The 26,351-nt window shown below is 40.3% G+C and overlaps 1 protein-coding gene across 4 annotated transcripts in view; it reads right to left on the minus strand.

The window, feature by feature from the left end:
• Positions 1-26,351, minus strand: part of CNKSR2 (connector enhancer of kinase suppressor of Ras 2) — a 226,669-nt gene that overhangs the window by 181,461 nt on the left and 18,857 nt on the right. For all 4 annotated transcript variants that reach the window (XM_075521356.1, XM_075521347.1, XM_075521375.1 and 1 more), the window contains exon 2: positions 6,952-7,115. In XM_075521356.1, coding sequence (XP_075377471.1) covers positions 6,952-7,115 — 164 coding nt within the window. The remainder of the gene's footprint in view (positions 1-6,951; positions 7,116-26,351) is intronic.

The raw sequence follows: 26,351 nt of genomic DNA on the forward strand, positions 1-26,351 counted from the left end.
GCATAACAATCACAAGGATGAAATCGTAAGTTTTCTCTCTAATGCAACTTTTTAAAAAGTCTTTTTCCACTTATTCACAGACTGAATGCAGGAGTTTTAGGTAAGAATAGCATACAACTGCTAAGAAATGGACTTAAGATAACCTCAGGCAAGCTTAATTCTGCTCCTCACTATTTTTCAGTGCTGTCATCTTCCACATTTAATTCTTGAGCATCATTTCTGTATGTAATATTTATTGTTTTTAAACAAGCAACCTGGAAACAGTAAAGTTCATAGAGTCCTCAGTTCTCTGGAAGCCTGAGGAAATTTTTAAATGAATAATCAAAACAGCATCACATGGATACCACGGCACATGGCAGCCATTTCAAAACCATGCCTCAAAATTTGGGGCGGCCAAAAATTCGCCAAGAAAAATTCCAACCTTTGTCTCCAAAGTTGTTTTTAAAAATGAACAAAATGCATCTTGAACCTCATTCTCCAAAACACTTGGCTGAACACATCCCACAAAGTATGAGGCAGATAGCTTACCAGCCCAAAGTTGCGAGCAACTGAGAACACAGCTTGTCATATGGAAGGTGCCTTATGTAACTTTATACCTCATCAGATCTGCCTACAACATATATTTCTAACGACCCTTCTTCCAGCGTCACGAAATGCCAACACTAAGGTTATCTCTCCTTCAAATAGCACTGACATATGGGGTAATTTAGAAGTGCACAACACATGATCCTTACACGTCTGTTTCATAAACACAGAATAAGTAGATAAGGAGAAAGAGCTGGATAGCTCAAATGGCACTTATCATTTACTGCAATTATTAAACATATACTGATTAAAAGGCAAATGGTTTCAAAGAGTATAAATATTTGTCCTAAATGTTTGCAGTCAGAAAAAACTCAGGTGCATGATACTTATAGCCCTGCAGAACCTGGGAAAGATTCATAATCATCATCATCATCATCCCCTTTTGTGAAAAATGCCCTTCTTTTTCCACAGCACAATCAAGCAACACATCAAAAAGCCAAGCTCTGGTTATGCTTTGTAGCACTAATAGAGCAATTATATAACTATTCTTCTTACTCTTATTCAATCAGCAGATTCTGCAAGACCAAGTGCTCATTATTTTTTTGTTTTTCAACTTTCTCATGTAATCTTGTCCCTAGCCAGCCAAGTGCTCTTATTTCTCCAGAATTCAAACTACCAGTTACATATTCAGCTACATGCATTTCACAAAGTCTTAAACAGCTAACCAGCAGTTTCAAAAAAAAAAAAAAAAAAAAGGAAGTAAGTAGATTGTTATGAACACACTGCCTCTTTAAAACATTGTACATTGTAACACCCCTTTTTATCCAGTCTGCTTTTAACTAGGGGGTTGGATCTTGAAAGGTCCCTTCCAACCCAAACCATGCTATGACTCTATGAACCAGGCCATGTATTTCGCACTTGCCCAAAACTCCAAACAGCCGAAAGAAAAAAGCAACTTAAGAAAAGTATCTAGGATCCATAACTGATTCTTGAGGCGGGTGGGAGGAAGGACATTCACCTTTTGCATACAGATATATTTACTGCCTTTGGCATACCACAGGGTTTACTGCAGTTCTGTATAAAAGATCTACTAACAACAGCAACAAACATTTTCAACATGATCTATATGAGCTATCAGAAACCCTTTAACTCCTTAGCTTTATTGATCTGGTGATGGATTTCAGGATTTCCTTCTCTGCAGTTAGGTTAGCTCAGGCTGAAGACAGGAAGGCAGATGATATATAAGCAGAACTTCAACTTGCAAAGGGCAATAGTAAAAAGGGTAAGTAATTTTTCTGCTATGAGCATGCAGAATATTAACAATAAATCCCAACTTCAGTACATACAAATCTCCATTCCGAAATGAAGTCTTCCTCATTTAGCACTACAGCGATTAAGTCTAATATTCACTATTACTGACAAAAGTAGTTTTAAGATCTGACTAGTGATAAGGGCAAAGGAAAGGATTTCTGTGTGAGAAATGGCAAGAAGATGAAATTAAGATAAAAGCCATAATTCTTAAGAGGAATCGAATCATTCATGGGTAAAGTAGGCCTATTTTTTACATTCATTTGCATATAAATGTTTTGTGTTAGTGGTAAATGATAAGTAATTTCATGCTGTTAGTGCACACCAATGTTTCCTCTGCCAAATAATAATGCTATTTCATCTGCTTCAATCTTCTAGCTTTACAGATTCAAATATACAGTATAATAAATTCCTGTGTAGCCACAGCAGATTTAAATAGCTAGCATGAAACCAGTACTGAAACCAGTATGCTATACAAAGCCAAAACTGTTGTGTTTTGTTTTTTAACCAAACTCATTCTACACAAATGCAGACTCCCTGAAGAAGTATTTTGCAAATTCACGGGGACTTTACTAAGTTCTTTGGTTAAGGAAAACTTTAAAGCATCCAAAAGTTATTTCTGAAGTTTCCTAAATATTCTTATCTTCCCAGAACAAAATATTTCCCACTTTAAGGTATCTTTTTAAAAAATATTTGAAAATGTTTAAAATCAAACGGAACTAATTTAATCTTCATTCAAACAAAATGTACATGATACTTTGGAGAAGTAAAGCAAAAAAAAAAATCCTCATGCATCAAGGCATTGTGGTGATATGTCAGGCAAAAAAGATAATTTTCTTAAAGATGGAAGAAGAAATTTTTGGCTGTGCAGTCTTCAGTCTTTGTACTCTCCAGACAGCGAGGCAAGGGTAGCGTTTTCTGGGAAAAATATGATACCAAGGAGACATAAAATTTACAGTCCATGGATTTAGACACAAAATTTAGAGTCCACTCAGCAAAATATGGTCCTACCCAGTTTTGATAAATGAAACTCCATCTCCTGACAAACAGATGACGGAAAAAGAATTACGAGCATTTCTTTGCTTTCTGCAGCACAGTTAGGTACTTCAGGAGCTTCAAGACCTCCAGATGCACTCCAAACCTTAAGACCGATACAGCGAACTGATGGTATTATCTAAGTAATCTGTTCTTCAGTATGCATTTCTCTTTTCATAAGCATCACTTCCATCTTTCTTCAATTTACTTTCTGTTGGCTTTAAGAACATCCAGTTCTTAAAGCAACCATCAAAGAAACAAGGCTCATCACATTTTATGTGTGGATGAAGGTCTGCTACACTGTTGTTTGTTTACCAATGAGACGTAAAGCAGTCTTAGACTAGCTTCACCGCCACACACATACTGAAAAGGATCATGTTGAGGCTAGATCTGGGTGGTAATTTTTATAACTGATGAGCAAATATATGTTTTATTACCTGGGAGTAGCCTGGAGAAAAAATACCATGGTACCTAACTCAGTAGTTTCTCCTGTATCTTTAGAGCTGGACACACAGTTTCTTAGCTCACCATTTTTCAACCAGTTTTGAGATATCAATTATTTTTTGAGATTTTGTCAGTGTGAATAAACATGCATGTCCATATCAAGCAGGAATCTACCTGTTGGAGCCACCAGTGTGATCTCGGTTTCATGTCCCAGTTTGAACAGAAAGGGAAGGACAAGACATGCCTTGCTGGAAATAGAAAAACTCTACAGACATATATCTGTCATGGTGGTTTCTCAAGGACTGATCAAAAACCATGCAACAAAGTCTTAGCAGCAAAGAAATACCATCACAGACCTCACTACTACTTTTTTTTAAGCACAGAGAACATTTCATTTACCTTGCCCTTTCTGACATACGGATTTTATAAAACACAAAACTGCACCGAGGCAAGATAATCTATTGAACATGCTCCCACCTTCACAGACTGAAGGAGAGAGGGAAGAGACAAACCACGTTAGTTACATTGCCTGCTCTCTCCTGGAGCACGTTCAGCTTCAGTGATGGTATGTGGTATGCACGCCCCCACCATTATCAGCAAGCATGACCTGTAACAGCAGTAGCAGCTGTTACAGGTAGCAGCAAAATCTTTATTCCTCCTTCTCTGAAGCACCACAGGAAAAGAAAACCTGTGAATCTCACGCCCAGGATGCTTGCTCTCCTGTCAAGAGCACAGTATGGCAGGCTGGCAGCCAAGTGAGACTCTACTAAGATGGATAGCACAGGCCACCATTTGTTCTCTGATCAGCTAATGAACACTGGAGGATCCATTTGTTGCAAGTGCTTATGACAGGAGGGGAATACTGTGGGAGACTAGAGCCACCCACCCACCTTCTGTCAAAAATCAATAAAGAACATCCTCTAAATAGTGCTATCAATCATTACTGGTTCCCAACTACTATTGCGGCAAGCAGTTTGTCTATTTAGCGATCTTCAATAGCTTCCGCCTGGGTTAAGAAGGTCCCATGCTCTCTCCACACCAGCCAAATATGCTTGTTCAGGCTCTCCACTTCCCTCCAGGAAGACAATGTTGCCCTGTGAACTACAGTCATGCAACACAAGCAGCTGGTTTGCCATTTGCCATATCCACAGCTGACAGGGCAGAAATTGCGAGTAGAAGTTTACCCCAAAAAATGCTGGGAAGGGGGGCAGGAAGAAAGCAGCTCTTAAAACACATCAGCTATCTACATTGCAGAAGCTTTCCTCATTGATGGCAACTCTGTCTTGAAAACTCTCTGCTGCAGAGTGAGAGCAGGAATGAACAGTGGGAGGTGGTTCTGTTCCCCTCAATTGTCCTCAGTGCCAAAATCTGTTTTAAGTGGTCACTCACTAACTCAGGGAGAATGGGGAGGAGATCAGAAGTGACAATCCTTTTGTTTTTTAATTATTAGTTTAAAAGCAATCAGAGATTATGCTTGCAAGGCAGAATTAACATTACTATTCCTACCCCATCATGCCATTCATCATCTCCAGCATCCAAATAGATCTTAACTCAGTTGGATCATATGCTTGTAACTCATGCCAAATTCTATCATGAAACCTCTGTCAAACTCCAGTGCAAGAGAAAAAATAATCACATAATTTTCATTAAAAAAACCTTGCACGGTGACTACCTGCACTAGTAGTTATCCTACGATGGAGAATCGTAGGCTTAAAGTTCTCCTCAACAACACAGTCAACATTAGAGGCAAATCGGAAGAATGGGCAAGCACTAACCAGGACGGATACTTACTGATGCAATAAAAAAAGGAAAGCCTGTAAGTATAGGACCAGTATAGCCAAAAGGATTGTCTCTGAATTAAATTTCCTAAGAGTTTTATCTGATTGGTGAACAATAAATTCAAATTAAGCCCACTAAAGTCAATATAACAATCACATTTTGTATCCCAGAGGAGCCATCAGGAGCCAACTGTGAGACTGCAAAAACCTCAGCTTAAATTAGAAGCTGTGATCTGAACACATGCTATTGTGTTTCAGTGATGAAGTTTTCTTTAAGACAAACTCAGAAAAGCAGACAACACTATAAGTGCAACAAGGACCAGGAAGGTAGCAACTTGCTGCATGAATTAAGGATGCAGTGTTAGCCTTTGATACAAATTCCTTATTTTATATTCAGCTTAGTTCCATACACTTTTGCCTAAGATAAGGGAGCTATAAAGACAAGTTGTGTTTGTTTGTCTAAAGATAATATCTGTAATTGGGGAAAAAAGAAATTTCGGCTAATAAAGGTTTTTCTGTGAAAACAGGTTATTTTTGAGCCACAATATGTCTCCATGTGCGCCTGGGAAGAATGGTCATCAGTGTTCACCCTAACTTAGATTTTGTCGCAGTTAATTAAAGTATTTACTTTCTTGTTTCCTTTTGCACTGTCTGATGAGAAAAGTACTTTGTGAATAACTCTTTTTATGTTCCCTTCTATATCAGTAGCATTATTTTTTAGGATTGCATCCTTTCCATTATTTAAAAAACAAATAAATGAGTTAACTTATTGCACTGAGCCACTTTGCAATGTTATTAGAAATACTACTCTAAAGAAGAGAATCTAACGTGTTTATAACCAAATGTCTTCCTGTACAGAAAAGAAAAGCTTTTCTCCCCTTTTTTACTTTTTCTTTTGCATTTTGTATTTTTGTTTTTCGCTCTCTTCATTACCCCTCACATCTATCTCGCAAAGATGCAACAACAGGATATTCAGAAAAGCTGCTGCATACCGAGAATCCACAAGCCCTTCTGAAGAGCCTTTCAGCCTACCATCTTTGATTGCCTCTACTGGGATTCAGTAAAGCTGCTTCTGAGGCTTGGAAAAGTAGTATGCATTAAAAATCCACAAAACACCACTTTAGGCAGCCAAGTACATCTCAGCAGAGCTGTTCACAATCCTTCCTACAGTGGAGAATGCAGACAGTGTGCCCAATCTAACACTAATCTTTACAGACACACACAAAAAGTTAGTAAGAAGGGTGAAGTCACCACCACGCCCCTCACCGAGGGGATAATCCCAGTTATACATGACGCGACCTGACTGAAAAGACCATTACCAAAATCCCTCTGTATGCTCCATCAAAGATGTATGTATTATTTACACATAAGATAATTATTTGAGTATTTAATCCTTTCTACTGTGAAATACAAGCAGCTATGTTTCAGCAAGCTCGAATAATCATCTAAAACATAATTTGCATGAAAGGATCAGTGAAAAATGACATGGCTAATATCAGGACATTTTGTTTGTAAAGGGCAACCGGCACCCAATTACTGCATTCACATATATAACTGTTTTACATTCCAAACCAAACTCAGCCTAGTTCTTTTGTGATTTCAGATAAACTTTTCTTCTATAAAGACAGATATGCAAGCCTTAAATCTCTGATACCAATTTATTTAACAAGCACCATCCTATCAGTAGATATTGCTCTTTATCTTGCTTCTGGTTTAAAAAGCTAAATTGTTCATACATTACATGTCAGGAGTTTCTTGGACTACTTACATAGTCTTTAGGACTAGAAATTCGAATACACAAACTGAATATGCAAACACTGTTCACTCTGCCCACCCCCCCATTTTGCCCCAAGAAGTTTACCAGTGCGCAGAGCAAGTCTACTGCCTCCAGGATAAGCTCTTGATGGCCAATTCGTGTGACTCCAAGATCTTCCAGTTCTTGATGAGTAATGCGTAGCAGCTGGTCGCCACTAATCTTCTCTCTCTCAAAGTTCTTTATATATTGCTGCAGGCAATCATCAAGACCTGCAGAAACAGGATGGAAGAAGGGAATACAAAAGTTAGCAACATTTGGTACTGCCATAGGAAGTAAAATGGGCTGGAACAAAAAATCAAGCCAATGGAGGATACTTGCCCTATCTTTAAGAGAAGTATAATGCTACCCAGAAATCTTCAGATTTGGAGAGCTATAGCAGCCATGGCTTTTCCACCTGTGGACGATACCAACCACTCCTGAACCCCAAAGAGAGCCCTGAATTCTTGTAGTATACTGCGCTATGTATGCCTATCTGGCAGCTCCTAATAGCAGGTATGTTAGCAATGCCTCCATTACATCTGGGAGGGAAGAGGGGAAGAGGGAACAATGGAAGGGAAGAAGACTTGCATCCTTCTCTGGGTGCAGCATATCAACAGATGCTGTTAACTATTATAGCACTGTAAGAGACTGGAAACAAAGGAAAGCATTTGTGCCAGAGACAAATTCTAAGGGAATAATGAGAGTGTGAATACACTTAACGCCATACATCCAGGAGTGACTAGCTATCAGTGCCTCCTAACCTCGCTCCTAGCGTACCTCTGCCACGGTAGGTCGCATGACGAGGAGGGGCTGCTGGAGATGCCCTCAGCTAGGAACCTGTCTCTTCATGGGACACTTGACTACAGTGCCCCATGCAGTGACACACAAAACGGCAGTGCCACATCACAGCGTCTCTCCTACTCCAAGACCGTTCATACGCTTCTGAGTCACCTGAAGGTTCACAGATCACACCAGCCCCTAAAACAAGCTGCAAAGAGCTCTAGAGAAGAAAGGCGGTAGCACTGTGAATGCGTAAACTGGGCCCCAACTGCAGCAGCAGATCCAGCTCAATGTACCTCAGTTCACAAACTGTATGGAGTCACTCACAGCACACAAATGCTTACCAAGCACGAAAAGCCACTAAAATCAAGATCTGGGTGCACTCCCCAGAATACAGTAATCGGGGAGCAGACACAGGCCCGTTGTGCCAAAAAAAGATCCTAGAAGTGCATGCAACACATTTGCTCAGGACACGAATGAGTGCAGGGTTGTACAGGACCAGGTCCTGCTTTGGGGGCCACCCCTATTCTAGCTATTCAGTTTGATTATCAGTCTAACGACATGTAGGTGACTACACTTTTTGCCTGGAGCAGAAAGTTATCTCACTGCAGAACGTGAATTATCTCACTGCAGAATGTGAGATAATCCATCATGCATCTCTTCCCTATCAATCTTTGCCTAAGAGGGCCAGACCAGTACAGGGAAGCTCTGCAGTGCGTGCATCCTTGTGCCAAGGGGATAAGGAAGACTCTTGGGTATTTCGTGGTCCATCTAAAATTTGTGCCTGAATACCTTCGGATGGATCAACACGACTGCTACCGAGTAGCAGGATTTGACAAAAACCTGAATGCATTAATTTAGCTGCTTCTTGAGAGATACCCAATGGCTTTCTGATGGTTATCTTCAAACAATCCCTAATGTTGAAAAGACATCTGCTAGTTAGGTTGCAAGGAAGTGAGAACATTTTTACTTGCTAATCAAAATGTCTGAAAAATCTGAAGATACATGGAGGCAAAAAGATCGATCTGACTGCTGAGCCCCAGCTGTCTCATAAGAGCCCCAGCTTATAGCATAAAGCTTCTCAGAAACTGGTTTTGTTGCGGTTTTGGTTCTCATTCACCCCTTTTAGGGTGTAAGCACACCTCCAAAGAGACTCACATGAGGAACATGTTGGTACTGCAGGCAGAAATGCCCCAGTGCCAGGCCAGCCAGCCGTTCCTGGCTCGACCCTTGGGCAAGCGTCACCCACACTCTGTCCCTGCTACAACACACCAGCACAATCTTCACATGGCTTTGACTTCTGGAATTCACACACCGAAACTAAACCACACGCAAACACGCTGTAAATCAAATACTCCAGGCTCAAGACACAGGAGCACGTCCCCAGTTCCAGCAGCCTCCGACCACGTCCTTCCAGAGCCTGCCACCTGATTTCCTGCCTCCTAAACAAAGCCACTTACATGTCTAGGTTAATCAAGCATTTGGAGCTATGCCTTCCATTCATTTCCCTTTCTAATCAAATAGTTTTTCAAATCAGTCATATACTCTATTACAATATATTAACAGAGAACAAAAATGGTGATCCAGGACTGATCATGTATCGCAGCTTGCCACACAGCATGGTTCTCAGATGTGCTTGACCGGCTTGTGAGGAGCTAAAAATTGTTCCCTAATTCAACAGAGAAAATAAAAATGGTTAAACTTTCAGTAAGAGCAATGATCTACTAAAGCTTTTACTCTCCTAAGTTTCATTCCCCTACAGCAGGGGAAACTGAATTATCAGAACACTGATCCATAAAATGAGTTGGTTGCCACACATATGCACGGAAAAGAAGAGAGGAATGCTCACTAAGGTCAAAACAACACAGCCTGCTGCTTTGTGGCGTCCCCCACTGTATTTTTGATATTTTTTCCCTTTGTACTTAAGTAATGAATACTCTGCCTTTGGCCTTAGAACTGCTTGTTAATCAGAAGTTATGTTTCACTGTAAAACAACACAATACATGCATAGTCAGTGTGATGTACAAGGGGAAGATCTTAATTTCTCTCTTCTTAGCCACCATTGCTTCAGAACATGTCAAAGAGCATGAGTCCTGCATATTCCCAAGGCATTTCAATGGGAGCCCTCAATTCATCCAAATGCTGCTGTCTCTCTCTTACATGCTAGGCAATGCTCATGATTATTAGCAAACAAACAAGCAGCAATAAAAATCAGGTATTCTTGTCTGCCTGACACCTGAAAGTAAGGCCATTTACCACGTCCCAGCGGTTATAAGAACTCATCTAGACATTTAAATTTAGGTTGCAAAAGGAAATAATTTTTCTCAAATCTTCTTGAATCCACTTTTCTTGTTCACACACACACACAAGATACCATTATCTTGAATGTTCTGATGTAAGCCTTCTTGATTTATCCATATTTGTATGTAATTTCTCCCAAGCCTTTTTCAGCCCAAGTTTTCCATCTGATATATTAATTGCATGAGCTGTTCTACAAGCACAGTACCATGTATAATGTCATTTATTTTTTAAAAGAAATTGAACATTCTTGACAATACATAAAATATTTCAGCTAAAAACGTATTAAAAATAGGCCATAGATGTGCTTTTGCTAAATGACTAAAAAAGAAGACAGTAAGTACTTCTGATATTCCTGAACTTAAGTCCCACACTGCTTACATAGACTGCTGAATGAGAATAATAGCATTAAAATATTCAACGTCATCAGGTATCAAAAAATGAATTCCCAGCTAAGAGACTAGCAACACAAATCCAGAATAAGACATGACAGGTGCACTTAATAAACACTTACTGACAGTTAATTCTAAATAAAGCCATTACTCTTCCTCCTCCTGCTATCTATGTATTTTTGTCGTTCAGATGTAATCTAGATGGATGCATGTAGTTCATATAGGGTAAGAAAAAAATTTAAGACAACAAAAATATTACTGACAATTGCTTGACTCACCAATTTCGTAAAAACTACAGCCAGGAAAGAACAAAATAATTTAACTGTAGATTGTGTGACATTTTCAGAATAGCTTGCCACAATTACTTCCCCTCATTCCCTAAATAGAACATCCTTTTAAAGTAATTTATTTCTGTCATTCTACTTCTTAATTAAAAAAGCAGCAATTCTTTTTGTAAACAAAACTGTGCACAGATAGGAAATAATAATAATACAAAAAGGCCGCCAGCATTCCTCCCCCACACCTTTTGCCCCCAGAGCCACAGCAGACAGTCCCGTCTGCCAGCAGCCGGCCGGCCGCTGCTGCGTTCAGATCAACAGGAGGAGAGCTGCAGGGAACGGGCGTTCCTGGCTGATAATGCCATTTAACTCGGGACAGGACAAGATGTACCAAAAAACATCAGGTGCCTGGGGTCCATGGAGACACCCTGGCATCTAACGGGGAAAGCACAGCTTTCTTAAGAGCACTCTGTCTTTTACGATATTCCTGCAAGTCCAGCATCCACCTAACCTCAACGTAGGAAGAAGTTTTTCTAGCTGCCAAGGTCTGCCCTGCTTCTACCCCCAGATGCCCTCATATCAGAGGATGTCACACAACCCACATACCACAGGAATCCCAGCAAATAACTGAGTTTGATGTACTGTTCCCTGTTCCTGGCCAAGGATTAAGGTTGCCAAGCGTCTAGCAGTCCTGGATATTTCAAGAACAGTGGCCTCTGTCCAAATATCAGGTTTGTTATTATATTCTGGATGCATAAGGCCCCATAGTATATCAAACAGGTTTTGTGATGTCAATACACAAAGTAAGTGTCTCATATTCAACAACTCTGCTCCTCACCCAAAATAACCCCAAGATTTTTTTAGTATATGTAAAGGCACAGATGTTCCAATAATAAGAGAGTTTAAAGTAAAACCCTATGATGGTACTCCTCTTCCTTTTAGACCTACTCTTTAAAGGAAAGACTATATAATGTAACTTTTTTTTCCTTTTTCTTGAAAGATTCCTCGTCTTGTGCTCCAGAAATAACACAGACCTCCAAAGATGCTAACTACTCAAGAAGCACTCCCCTGCCCCGCATGCTTTCCACCTGAGCCTATCAGCCACGGAGTCTGGCAATGCTGTCCAGATCCCACTACATACTCATTACCTGGCCAGTTTGACTGGGGCCTAAAAGAGCATTTGAGATGTTACGTTAATACATTGCACATCTTTGTCAGCTGGCATACCCCTGAGGTGTTATGTACACAGATGGACCATTCTGTGCATTAACAGAAAAGGAGCAACTCTTTTCCTTAAGTTTAAAGCAAGCTCTGCCTCATCTGTGAGACTGAACAAATAAAACACAGTAGCAAAAGTAAAGAAAGCTCCTCCAAAAGAAACTGCTCAGAAGAGTCAGTGCTTTTAACATTAAAAAAAACTTATCTAGAAAAGTTTCTCTTGCAAGTAGGACACGCTGGTGCTGTTTTTTTCCCCTACTCCGTCATTGAGTTCTACCGTGTGTGGGCCAAGTCAGAGTTCATCAAACCATTAACAATTTTTAATGGTTCACTGATGCGAAATTGGGCAGATTTCTATGCAATGAATTCCTTTTATTACAACGGCACAGTAGAAACTTATCAAGAAATGTTTAATTTCATTTTTTTACTCATACGATTTTCTGGAATAAGATTGCAAGATGCAATGCTACCCTCCAGGGAAATCTTCTGTGCCTGCAATCTCCTAACTAATAACACAACTGCACACTTCATGATCTCTCTGAGGTATTGTCTTATTTTGATGTGTGTAACAGGTTATCTTTTGAAACAAGCAAACCGACAAACCGCCCTGTAATTCAGTGTCAGAACAGGTTGTGCACATCTGCGGTAATTCAAAGTCAAATGACCCTCTCCATGAAATACATACTCAGATTCTCACCCCACAGTATCGGCCTCCTCTGCAAGCAATTCAGTCTTTCCTCCCGCCTCTAAGAGACTAAAAAGTATTAAAATAGACTTTTTCTATGGCTAGATCCGAACTAAAATTTGTAATCAGCTGCTCAGATATACATGAGAAGATACAGTTCTAAAAATAGTGGCACCTAGGTAGAATATTCTTCCCCAAAGTGCTGGCAAAAGAATTTTTCCTTAAGATTGGAAAACTACAGTGAAAATAACAGAGCCTGTGTCCTTATCAGCCTTCTTTTCAGTTTGGGGTTAAGGGAAAGATGATGAACATTACAGGTTTAACTATCATACCTGAAACTTTGACAAGGGAGTATACTTTTATGCTCCCCTGGTAAACCAGAATAAGGATGCAAACTGACAACTTCCCTTGGCAAGTCCTTGTTCTGTAAACCCAGCATTTACTGAAAAGCAGTAACATACAGACAATACATGGAATAATTTTGCACAGGAGGGAAAGACATACAGCTTTCTCAAAAAGCAAATGACAGCTTTGGGACTTTTCTTTTTCTTTAAATATAAGGCAAACAAATTAATCTTTCAACTTGAACAGAAAGAGTATGCCCTACCTGAACTCCATAAGTTTTACACCTTAACAAATACAAATTCGAGCAATGGACTGGAGCACAGAATTTAACAAGTCATTAAAAAAATTGTAAACTAGAGTTTAATATAAGCTAGGCATTTATGTAGTACTATCCAATGCCTTTTCAGTTTGTAAATTATCATTTGCAACATTTTTACCTGAACTAGCATGATGAAAGGGACGACTAAAACATTAAATGTTCAGAAAAAATCACGGTTGTTTTCTCCCTGCTCAGCATTAAATATGCATTAAATTTAAGCCAACTATTCTTAAGGACTGACCACCTTTGAAACTGCACAAGTCTACGTATGTTTCAAAATTAAATGTTCAACTGAGTTCCTGATAAGTTAAAACATTGCGCTATGACTTATGCATTTGCACCTAGGCTTCATTAATCCAGACCTGGTAGGCTACTAGCCTATTCACTTTAATTATACAAAAATACAAGCTTTGCTTATGTCAAAGAGCAAGACAACCACGCAGAAAACTTCTCCCTCTCTTCCACCTCAACCAGAGAGCTGCTCCTGGGCGCAGACACTGCCGGCAGCCCAGAGCGGGCAATTCTCCCCGCCACAGCAGCTCCTGTTTAGGTAACACACTCAGTTTCCTCCCTTGGAGAACCAGAGCGCGAGAGGGGAGAAGAGGAAAGGCCAGGTTTCCCCGCAATCTGTACATGGCAGATGGGCATTTGGAAACTCTCCGCGTCTCTCAGTCTGAATGTCACCACAGAAACTAGGAGCAAGCCAAGCCAGCTGCTTCCCCACCTGAGAGGCAAAGATAATTCTCCTCTGCCCACGTAAGGGATGCTCACGTAAGGGATGCTCACTGCTTCGGGGTCTTCAGCACCTCCTGGGCTTCATATGTGACAAACAGATGTCACGGTTAGCAGTGCCAAAAGGGGGGGCAAAGAACAGAACGTTTTAAGTGCAGTAGATGGCACATGCCTACCGTGGACAGGATGGCCGCAAAACAGTAATGCCCCACCCCAGAGCAGCACTGCAGGTAGGATGGCAAAAGAAACACCAGAAGCAGCTTTCATTACAGACTGGGAAAAAATTACAATATATTTAAAACTGGGGGGAAAAAAAATTAATTGCAGGCCGCGGATTTATGAATGGGTACAGGATTAATGAAAAAAAGAATTGCCAAGTGCCTGGATTACAGCAGTATTTGCAAAAGAGCAGGACAATCACTTTGTGCACTGGTTATCTGCAATTTCAGGCAAAAGCCCTCTAACTGCAAAACATGTTTGTCCTTCACTCTACAGAATTATTCTCTCTCTCTCAGTCCCTCCCCCCCTCTCTCTGTACATATCTGAGTCAAAGAAAATTCCAAAAGCATTAAAAACAAACATTAAAAATGACTGAGAAGACCCAAATAATTATTCCTTCAAGCATAACATGCGTATTCATAGAATATAGTATAAGATTACGTGTTTACCATGTGCAGTTCAGGGTAGATATATTTTTTTCTAGGAATCTTCAACTGTTCATAGTCAAAATATTAGCTGAAAGGTACTGCTAACTAAAACCTACATTTTTAGACAATGAAAGAGAAACACAATACATAAAAACCCCCACTTTATATCCACTTCATAACCCCACTGGATATATACTACTACATCCAGAAAAGCGCGTTAAGTTTGTAGAATGAAGAACTCAAAAGACAGAAGATGTGAACATGAGAAGCAGCAACGCAATCCCAATTCAGCCTCTCCTGAAGGTATTATAAATGCTGAGACTCTGGCTACTAGACCAGAGGTACTGTGCACAGCAGTGAGGTAAATAAGAAAGGTACCACACTGGGCTCCTGAAGAGATGCGCAAAATGAGGAATTGAAATAGAAGTATATTTTAGACCTTGCATTTTGCTCTGTTCTTTTTAAGGTCCTTGCCAGGAGAAGGGCCTGTGGCCGGTCAAAGGAAAAGCCACCAGTGAACAAGGAGATGGCATTACACCAGGCGAGAACTTGGGAGTCAAAGAGTGTATTTGCAACAGAGGTGGGTTGAAACAGAAGTTTGGGGTGAAAGAAGAACTGTCCCGGGTCACTACTAATTCTGTAATTAAAAATCAAATCCTGAAGTGTCTGCTGTTTCCATGCCTACAGATACACTCTCTTTTCATGATCATGAACTCTTATGAGACCTGGATATATTCATTATATGACCACGTTGGCAATAAATGGCAATTTTGTTTGTCAGAAAATTGCAGAAACGTCAAGACTAAGTGAATCATACATGGCTCAACAGCTCTATTTTACAAAGATTTTCACACTGACCAACTTTTAAAAGTGCTTTCTTGAAAAAAGAAAATGAAATTTAAAAAAGAGAGAGAGAGAGAGAGAGAGAGAAAGTGTACATATAGACTAACTACAAGCATGATTTAAATATACACAAGACCGAACTGGGTGCAGTGTCTAATAGGACAAATTTGCAATAAAATCGGTCCTTGCTGTTAGACTACTTACAATCAGGGCTTATTATGGCAAGTTACACTTGTTAATTACAAGAATAATATCCAAAGTGTTCTGTTTAGCTGTTGATAAATGTAATCATTCATATTTCTCTGGGTGCTTTTTGTTTCCATTATGCCCATCTGTATAGCAATGCCAAATCTTTACACAAGCACATACAAGTTTTGCAAAGTATTTGAAATCTTAAAACATGGATAACACTGCAACAACCCGTGTCGAGCTCTATTTCTATGAAATTCAAGGATTAGTATCCCTGATTATCAATATTGTTCTCAACGTAAGAGGTTATAATTATTGTTATATTTAGGATTCTTACTATTGGATTACAACGACCACATTGTTCAAGTACAGCTGTGGCCTTTGCACACGAGAAATGCTGAAGTGTGCTGAAAAGTTAGTGTGGCTGATAATGGCAGCGGAAATCTCTTTGCTAGTGGAAGGGAGCGGAGCCAAACAACCCACAGCATCATTAAATATCAGGAACCCCTCAAAGGAAGCTAATCGAAGGAATGCATCCATTTACTTCTGATAAACACTACTACACCCAACTGCAGGGGCCTAGGGCAGACACAATGGGGATGGGATGAGAAAGTGTGCATTCATGCTCATAATTCAATGTATAAAATGACAAAGTGATTTTAAGCTCAGGGTTAGAAGTTCAGCACAATTTGGGAGGCATCTAGAGATAAACTAAAAATATCTGAACTGTAACAATTCCCCCCCTCAAGGAATTCTACTTGTATTCTGACCAAAGAACAGACAGGCTAATGGGGGTGGGGGGGTGTTTGTTTAAATATTGTATTCTACCAAAACCAGAAGTTCTCCAATAAGTTGTCCAAGCATTATCAAGATTATAAGACTAAAAACATTGAATGAAATACTCCTCTAAAATCTCAAAGAGGAAATCCCGTTATTGCCTCATTTTTTTTCCTACATAAATCTATACCCTCATGATTTTTGAAGCAGCTTTGAGGACATGGAATGTACCATCAAAGCTTTGCAAAAAGCAAGAGGAGAAAGTGGCATTGTCACTTTACATGTAATAATATATTTTGATGATACACAAGGATCCAGACAGTCTAGTCTTATTCAGGGTCCCATGATGCTAGAGTCTGTACAAAGTAACATACAAGGAGACATGGCCCTGACCCAGGATGCTTGATAAACTTCTCTTCTCCATGAAATTCAGGCTGGGTTGCTAATAAAGGCAGATCCCTCCACAGCTACTTTTATTTCTACTCTGTTTCACTTCACAGTTTTCACACTCACACCGTCACACTCTCCCATTTTTCACGTGTGCTCCAGTTTGCAGAGTACCTCAAGAAAGGGAAGTCTTCTTGGGTCCAATCGATGGTTAATTTCTTCCTCAAAGTACTACAATTCTGGTCCAATTATCATATATAAATTAGAATACGTTGCAACTATCTTAGCATATAGGCATTTTTCAATCAGCATTATAAAATTAGTGTTATAAATACCATTCACTAACATGCATTTGATCTATTTGTGTTTCATTGGATAATTTTTTAAAATTTCTTATGTTCCCATTTTTCCCCTCTGAAATGATTCCTTGTACAACATCTGTCTGCATCACTACCACTGTAGGGATCTGATGTTTTCTAAGAACTTGCTACCATACATCAGACTCTAAGGAGTAACTTTATTACTAATTGGTTCCCCCTAAAATATAAAGCAATTTATGAGCCAGCGCAACAAAAAGTTTTTCTCAGCATGCGTCCTTCTAACTTCAGAGTTTCTAGAGGTTTATCTTTGTACTAGTGCAAAGCAACTTTACATGATTAAAACACAGCTTATCGCCAAACATACAAGATTAAAACTCAGCTTATCACCAAACATATAACATTCTGGTGCCTGCAAACAAAAAGGCCACACCACTGGTCTACACAGGGAGAGCAACTGTCCGTCCAACAACAGTGTGTGGCTTTATTATGTCTTCAACATGTCTCTCAAGCAAGCAGTGAGCACTAATGATGTTAAAACAGGCTGAAGTGAGTACCACCAGGTTCAAGCACACCACCAACATAACAGTGCCAGGGCCAGAAAGGGCTAGCAGGGGCACGCTGCGCCCGAGGCACACCAGCCCTCCATCTGTCCCAGCCCCGGGGCTACAGCTGCCCATCTCCGACCACAACTGCACTAATGCGCAGCACCTGCCCTCCGAACAATTTTGCACCACGCAGCAATGAGGGGCTACCAAATCCCCAAATATGACTGTAAGCATTGAAATGCAACTACCATATCCCCTGCGGATGGGAGGCTTTGTCTAAATAGGTGTGGTATTGGCTTCTTCAACAGTCTAGATGGGGCTCCAAGGCTGAAACACCCCCTCAGGACTTAAGATACAAAAGTCTTCATTTTCCATAGCTTTTCACTGTCTCCCATGATTATTTGCAGCTGTGCTTGAGACTAGCACATGACTATAGGACGTGCAAAGCCATCAAGTGTCCTAGCCTACAGCAGGCAGGCAGGAAGGAAAGTTTCTTCAAACTCTGAGTGAACTCCCTCCCGTTCATTCTTCCTTCTCGCAACGCCCATGCAATTCCCAGGCTTGGAGCTCTCTTTAGCAGAAGCTCATACAATTCAGCACAGTGTGAGATTTGGGATGGTTTTAGGGTTGTGGGCAGAAAAAGTTGTACATCCCCCTCCACATGACAAAGAAACATCTGTAACTTAAAATCACTGGTCAAATACTTTGATATGTGTAGGAGTGTCTTGAAGAAGAAAGGGAAAGCTATACTTCTACTACTCATCACTCCCAACACTTCACATACGATGTCTCAGTAACCACCCTACCCCTCTGCAAAATATAAATGAATCATATATTAAAGGGAAAAAAAAAGTATAACATGTAAGACAGTCAGAAGATGTTTATGTAAGCCAAGCACACCCCTGACATTAACCAATAAGTAAGTAAGTAAGTACTGGTGGTTCTTTCAAATGCCTTCCCATGTTTGCATTTGTACAGCGTGCTCTGGAGCAGGCACATTAAACACACTGTTGTTGTCACAAGAAGGGCCCTCCTCTTCTCCCTCCCTCACACGCGCTGATATATGCTATTACACAAAACAGTCAAATAAGCTCTGCCACAGCCTTTATTATAGCTCTTCACCACCAAAACCAGCTTCGCTGCCAAGAATTTATTACGTCAGAATGCATCCTTTTGGAGCAAGCATTGTGTCCCCAAAGAAATCATACAACAGTTGTTAAAGCTTTCCTTTACCTCAGTACTTTACACTGTCTCCCACCACTGGAGAAATCTGTTAATGTTTCAGATAAGGCTTCAAGATTTATTTGGTGATGCCATCACATGGGGTCTGTGGATTTCATGCAGCCCAGCAGCGTGGTTAAAAGCAATGCAATTCATTTTGCAACACAACCAATTCCTCAGTTTTGCTACACTTACGTTGAACCTCTCTCTGGAGCAACAGTGGACAAGATGCTAGGCTTCATTGGGAGTGCTTATATGATGACTTCCATCCATGCTCCAAATTATTCTTCCTTCCCTTACATTTGATTTTCCTTCTAATACCAGCAAAATCATCCAGCGTTCTGCCTATCTGCCTTCTCTCAGGAAGGATTTCAGAATTAAGAGAGAACCCTAATGTCATCACCCATAATTGGACAGAATATTTTCAAATAACTTTACAGACAGTCCTACAAGTACAGCTTTATTACATTCTGATATGCATAGATCCAGTGTATGTTAAGAAGTCAACGACATTTCAGTTTTAAGCTTCTTGGCTAAGACAATCTGCTTCAAACTACATTAAAAGTAGAGAGCTTTACATACAAGTACATGCAAGGACAACTTTACATGCCTGCTCTTCCCCACTCTCCCTCTCGCTCATTAAAAGAGAAGAACACATTCCATAATGTAAGATCTACAGTATGAACCATAAGCCTGTAAAGTAGGAGTGCAACCCACACAACGGGATCGTGGCAAAATACATTCGTTAGTTTTTTATTTTCTTTGGCAATATACTTTTAAAAATAATGTTGTCAGCTTCGCATAAGTTGTAAATACATAAAAATTAAAAAAAAAAAACTGTTGAAGTGACAACCTAAGTTACACTTTACCTAGTTTCTCATTTTGCATAATCACTTGCTCATACAATTTATCCATATGAGCAAAAAGCAGTAACTAGGAATTAGACCCTTCAAAGACTGAATTAATCTACAGCGACATACTAGTCTCTTTCAAGTCTCATCAATGTTAATATCCCCAGGAAAGAGAAATGAATGTTCACATGGAAAGTAATGTGTGCACGCATCACACAAAATTAGTAACAATTTGTTTTTAACTATTAACTGCAGAGCACTAAATTAATGGTATGAAACCTGTCGCTGAAGCTCTTTCCAAAAGAGAGGATGAGGTACTTCATTAAATATTAGTATTACACACTATATACATTTCTGCAAAATGCTGCAGTTTAGTGCTACTAACATTTTATAATGCATACATATACGCACATTTACTTAACCAATTCAGAGGCCTAATGCTGGGAAATCCAAAGAAAAACCTAAAATCCCCACACTTTGCTGCTGTTGCAAGCAACGTTGAGAACCGTCTATGGGGAGGTGGAAGATGCGCACCGTGCTCAGCCTCCGAAGCAATTCATGTAGAAAGAGGCCAGAAACATCACAGAAAACGCACCGTCAGTGAGGGCTCTACTTGTACGGAGCCCTCCAGAAGGCAGCACAAGGTAAAGTGATGCTCTCGTGCGTTTTGCTTAGCCGTACTTACAAACAGCCTTGTCCCAAGCCACATGGAACGCAAGGCAAACTAAACCAGAGTTGAGATTTAACTGAGGCTGCAGTTCTACAAGCTCTAGTATATTGTTGTCATAGCTTATGTGCTGGTTTTGGCTGGGATAGAGTTAATTTTCTTCACAGTAGCTAGTATGGGGATATGTTCTGGATTTGTGATGAGAACAGTGTTGGTAACACAGGGATGTTTTAGTTACTGCTGAGCAGTGCTGACACAGAGCCAAGGCCTTTTCTGCTTCTCACCCCACCCCACCAGCGAGCAGGCTGGGGGGGCACAAGGAGCTGGGAGGGGACACAGCTGGGACAGCTGACCCCAGCTGACCAAAGGGCTATCCCATACCATATGGCGTCATGCTCAGCATATACAGCTGGGGGAAGAAGAAGGAAGGGGGGGACGGCGTGTGAAGAAAGAAGGAAGGGGGGGACGGGGAGTGATGGCGTTTGTCTTCCCAAGTAACCATTACGCGTGACGGAGCCCTGCTTTCCTGGAGATGGCTGAACACCTGCCTGCCCATGGGGAGGAGTGAATGAATTCCTTGCTTTGCTTTGCTTGTGTGCGTGGCTTTTGCTTTCCCTATTAAACTGTCTTTATCTCAACCCACAAGTTCTCTCACATTTTACTCTATTGATTCTCTCCCCCATCCCACTGGGGGGGAATGAGTGAGCGGCTGTGTGAGGCTTAGTTGCTGCTGGGGTTAAACCACATCAGCTTATCAGATAAAAGGAAAAAAAATACATATAAAGTTTTACCACTGAATTAATTTTGAGCTTGGGTTTCCTTTGTGTAATCTTCGTCCTTTATTCTACAATATCCCTGCCTGGTAGAACTAAATACTTGTATCAGTCAGCATGGGATAAAGTGTCCCAATTATGGATATTCCTGCCCATTTCCACAAGGTATCACCAGGAAGTAAATGCTGTTTAACACTTTCTGTGCTAGCTGTATATAGCCAGCTGTAGTATACTTCTTAGTCTTGCTCCATTATCTCCTGCCCATTTAAGCATTGTTTACTTTATATTGACAAGTGATGGAGAGGGTGTATCAGTATAAAAATACTAAGTATTTCGGTTAGCACCTCATCCAGACCTAATAAAAAGCCGGAAAAAAACCCCAAAACCAAAAAGTACAAGAAAATATCTGAATTTTCACTCTGCATAGTTTAACAGGACTTGTTATATGTACTAATTTTCTTACTGTATGAGAGATTCCTTATTCCACATTTATTCTTAAAAGTGTACCTGAAACATAAGGTTAGATACCATTTCAAGTAGTTGTAAAACCTGAACAAATTAATAATTACTATTTTGATCCTAGTAATTCTGGCTGACTTTGCATGCCTTCCTCCTTGTCACTAAGGACTGTCCTTGTTAACCACCACAAACTCATTTGGTCTCATTAAAAATAAAGCTTCTGAACCTGGGTGAGACTTAAAGAGTGAGGTTTTTTGAAAGACAGAGGACATCTTTATTTCTAAGCACCTGCTCTAAGGTATCAAATGCATAATTTCCACCATCATTTCCAAATGCCAACCAGACTTTTAAACATGTATTTATCAGCAGTATTCTGCTGTTGCACTGCATCACATGCATCCTAGTGCTTATGTATTATTTCAGCCTCCTGTTAAGAAACAGTAATACCTTAGCACCCTTCAGTTCTTTTAGAGTCTCTTCGCTAACTTGAACTATTTCAGAAATAACAGGGCTTTTAATAATAAAGTATGCATGAAGTTAAGCACTGGTAGATAGGAAATGGCAATTCTAATGCCTATGAAGATAGGGTGCAATTCCCCTTCTCATGACAGGTTCTGCTCTGCTAAAGTCCCCTTTGGAGCTGGTTCTCTGCATAATGGCCAGTTTCACAACTGTAACAGGGAGAAAAGTGGAAAATGGAAAAAATTTCTGAAGCTTTAATATTAATAGCTTAGTATTAAAATTTCAACAAGTTGTTGGTATATTTTTGAAAAGAAAAGTAACAGTATGACAATATAGGACATGCAGATTTCTGGGACAGTACTTTTTAACAAGCAAGTGAACACCAAATTTTAGGGTGAAAATTATGGGCAGAAGGAGACTTTTGACTGGAGTGCTTTTGCAACACACTGCCCCATCACCTCAGTCAGCCTGTCCTGCAGCCAGACCATAGGACTCCTCCCTGAAGACCATTGCCTTCTGCCCAGCTGTCCTAGGCTCCTTCAGCTGAAATGGCAGCATTCCCATCTGCAGCCCACTGCCACGAAACAGAAGTACTATGGTTTCTGCACAGCAGCAAGAATTTAGTTGGCAACATCTGAGCGCCAGTGATGCAATCCTTAATAAATGACAACCTGTAGCATGGCTTAAAATACTCTGCCATGATATTGTGCCTGTAAGACTTTGTAGCCAACCTGTGGTTACAATCAGGTAAGAAAATCTTAACCACAGGCAAGATTTTGATGAGAACCCTAACTGCCGCCTTCAGCAGATGGGCAGGGAAGTCTTGTTAGGATTCCCACTTGGAGAACCCACCTTACCACCAAGCTAGAGGCTGCATAAAGACCAGGAAAGCTTTACCTATATCAACATCACTCTCATTTATTCCTTTCCCAGCACCACCGCCAGCAAAATTTTTCCTCAGCACATCTGTTACTCTACCGGCCCAACTCACTCCCCCTCTTCTTTATCTCCTCCTTATTCTCTTTGCTCCTAAACAGGAATGGGAAAACCGTTTTATTCTAGCATCCGTTTTTCACTCTAATCTCTCTCCCTGCAGAGCTCCAAGGTCAGCATCTCCTGCAGCACGCAGCCTTCCTAAGTGGCAGGAGCCGTACAGCAGGCTGACAAGAGCCTCAATGATTTAGCTGCTGCATGAGAGCTGCTGCTAACATCAGCAAAGCCACCCAGAAAGAACGTTACTAGTTTCACCTTACTGCTGTTACTTGGAAAATCTGTGACTAGCAATAGAGGTACCGAAGTCACGCTCCAAATATCAGGCTGGCAATGTTATGGTGCACCAGAACCAGAAAGAAAACGATGTTTCTTCTACATAAAAATTCAAACTCTGCGCAGCCTGCAGGGATCCTCCCTCCTTATCAGGAGAACTGCATCTCCACCATTTGCAGAGACAATTTTCTTATAACCTATTCACATTATAAGCCAGCCTTTGGCAGACAGAGCGGTGCTTTGACTTCCAAGCATTCAAGAGGAGATCCTGTTAATGAACCACTTTTAACCCACATTGTTCAGGTAGGGAGCGATTCGCTAACATGTGTCGCACAAAGTCTAAGCACCACATTAGTGTTGGGCCCGTCTTCTCTGACACAACTTGACACTTTAGTCATATGTTAAGCTCTGAAGCATCTGTTCCATAATAAACTGTTACATGCTTGCCAAGAACCTAAGCACTGCCTTTTGGATGAGTATTGCTAAGTTGCAAGCCATAATTTAATACTCCTCTGACATTGATGGTGACCCAACGTTTAATGGAGCTTAATGCTCTTCTGATGCCACTGATTAAATTATTGCTCAGTAGTCCAGTTTCATAATCTACAATTTGCAAGGAAGCAAGACAGATATACAGGCACTGCCTCCTCTCATATCAGTGCATCAGTTCACTGGCAGGGAAAGGTTCCCTAATTGAAGTTATAGGTAAGTACACTACAGTGCATCATTTGTCAATACAGAATTTTGTTCAGATGCTTTAACCCAATTATATTCTTATGAAAAAGCAGAGCATGAATTATTCCCAAGCGCAAGGGGAAAATATGGGTAAAAGCCTTGACCCAGCATGTGCAATGACTTCATAACGTCCTGAGCACTGTCCAGGAAACTCAGTGCTCTGGCCAACAGGAGTTTCTATTCATTTTCCCCCACTAGGTTGTTTAACAGTTTGGTCACTGCTTAGACACAGCTGTGCAAACAATCTTTCAATGTTTGGCCTGATGCTATTGAACTCCATCCCAAAATGTCTCTCCCCTCCTTTCTGCACATAGGATGAGGAAGGCTAATTTGCACGCAGAGGATTAGAGGCTTTCGCAGCCCAACCTAAATCATCAGATCCTAACATTTTTTAGTTTTGAAAGAATTTTACTAAGTAAATTAGCAAGTTTAAATTTATACCTAAGACAGCTGGTAGCAACAGTACTTTCTAAATCCTCTCAAGAAGGCCTATTCCCGTCTTGAGGAAAAAATGCCCCGTGAATGCCCAAATGTTTTAAAACAATTAAAAGCAATTAAACAAAAGCAATGAGAAAGTAATGTTTTAAAAATGCCTTGGATGAGAACGACTAGAAAAAGCTTCTGAGGGTACAGACATAAAAAACAACAACTGCTTTTTTTAGCTTCCCAGAAAGTAAACCTTTCATCCCAGATAAAACAGAGGAACAGTGTCAGTACAGAAGTACTTTTGCAGGACTATTCATTATTACATTATTTTCACAGCTATTGGCAACGCAAAAACATACCACCCTCAATAAAGTAACTAAGGACTAACTACATGCAACTGATTGCTAGATGCTAGCACAAATGCAATATTAACGCTGCAGAAATCAAAAAGTCAAAATCAGAAAATCCTTAGAGTAAGGTTTCCGAGGTATATGTACCTCAGCTACCCTGTAGTTCTCAAATACGGGCCTCATTTCTGAGACCAGCCACAAATTGAACTTCAAGCATGTGAACACTCCTACGGAAACTAGAGCAGATCACACTAGTGCTTTATGTAAGTGTGAGCTTGCACACCTTGCTAGGTGATGAAGCTTTAGTTCTAGTAGAAAGTTGGGGAGTTACTCGTGTCCTTTCAGCTGTTAGCAGGCAGAGACTAAATAATTTAATTGATATTATGGAAGGCATAAACGTCAGACCTAAGTATGCCCTTTACAGTCTCTCTCAGAAATTAATGTCATTACCTTAGAATATTGTGAAAATCTCAAAAGCATCAGCATTTGGAAATATTAAAAAATGCTTTTCCATTAAACATACATTACTAGCCAGTGTTAATATATAGAATATGTTCCAAAATTAATTCTAATACAGATTTATACAACCGTAAGGCCTATTGACGTCTTCCTGCATTTTGGGTTCTTATCCAGAAATGCTTTAATACTGGTAAAATAACTCGATTCATTTTTTCTGAATTTGGTCTTCAAGACTTTTCCACGTTATGTATTAGAAAAAAAACCACCACAAATCAGCAAGTGTTTTGAACACACAATAGCTGGTAATTAAATTTCAAGGAGTTAATCTCTGCGTAGAACCTCAAAACCTAACAGACTGCCCCCAGGAAGAAGCTCTCCAGCTCAAACCCTGCACTGAAATCTCAAGAGGCAAGGTCCCAGATGTCTCCTTGTGAGGTGCTTGTAACATATCCTACAGTTTCTGAGACCTTAAGACACTTTGCCAAGGATAAGCATATTTTTAGGATTCTACAAGCTGCGAAGTATATACAATCCTTCTTCCCTTTTTAAAAGAAATATTTTTCGTATTGTCAAGCCCACAAAAATGTATTTAGTTCTAGTAATAACTGACCTTTTTTTGTTTGCATCTTACTCTTCAATCTCACCTTCCCCACTGCTTTACCACCAAGGTTACACTTCAGCCAGGCCTGCAGAGAGGTTGTTTTTTCCCTCGCTGTATGAAAGAAGCTAAGCTCCAGAGAGGAGGAGAAGATTTTCTTCTGTAAACCCTATCCTCATCACTCAGCATCCTCTAAATGCCAAGAGGAAAATTTACCCCATTGGCATGCAGGAAAAACATAACAAGATACTGTTTTTCTTGGGCAGGTTTACACAGTTACTTCTGAAAGAAAACTTTACCGTTCAGCATTTACGGGAAACAAAAGGCTATTTTCCTGCATCTCGGCTCTTCCCAAGAGCTTTGACTGCAGCAGTCATCACCTGCGGTCCACTGTCTGTCTCTACGGGTGGCTGAGGCAAGGAGAAAGGAGTGTGTCTCAGCCCG

This window comes from Mycteria americana, chromosome 1 (genome assembly GCF_035582795.1).
Source record: "Mycteria americana isolate JAX WOST 10 ecotype Jacksonville Zoo and Gardens chromosome 1, USCA_MyAme_1.0, whole genome shotgun sequence".
In the NCBI taxonomy this organism is placed as follows: domain Eukaryota; kingdom Metazoa; phylum Chordata; class Aves; order Ciconiiformes; family Ciconiidae; genus Mycteria; species Mycteria americana.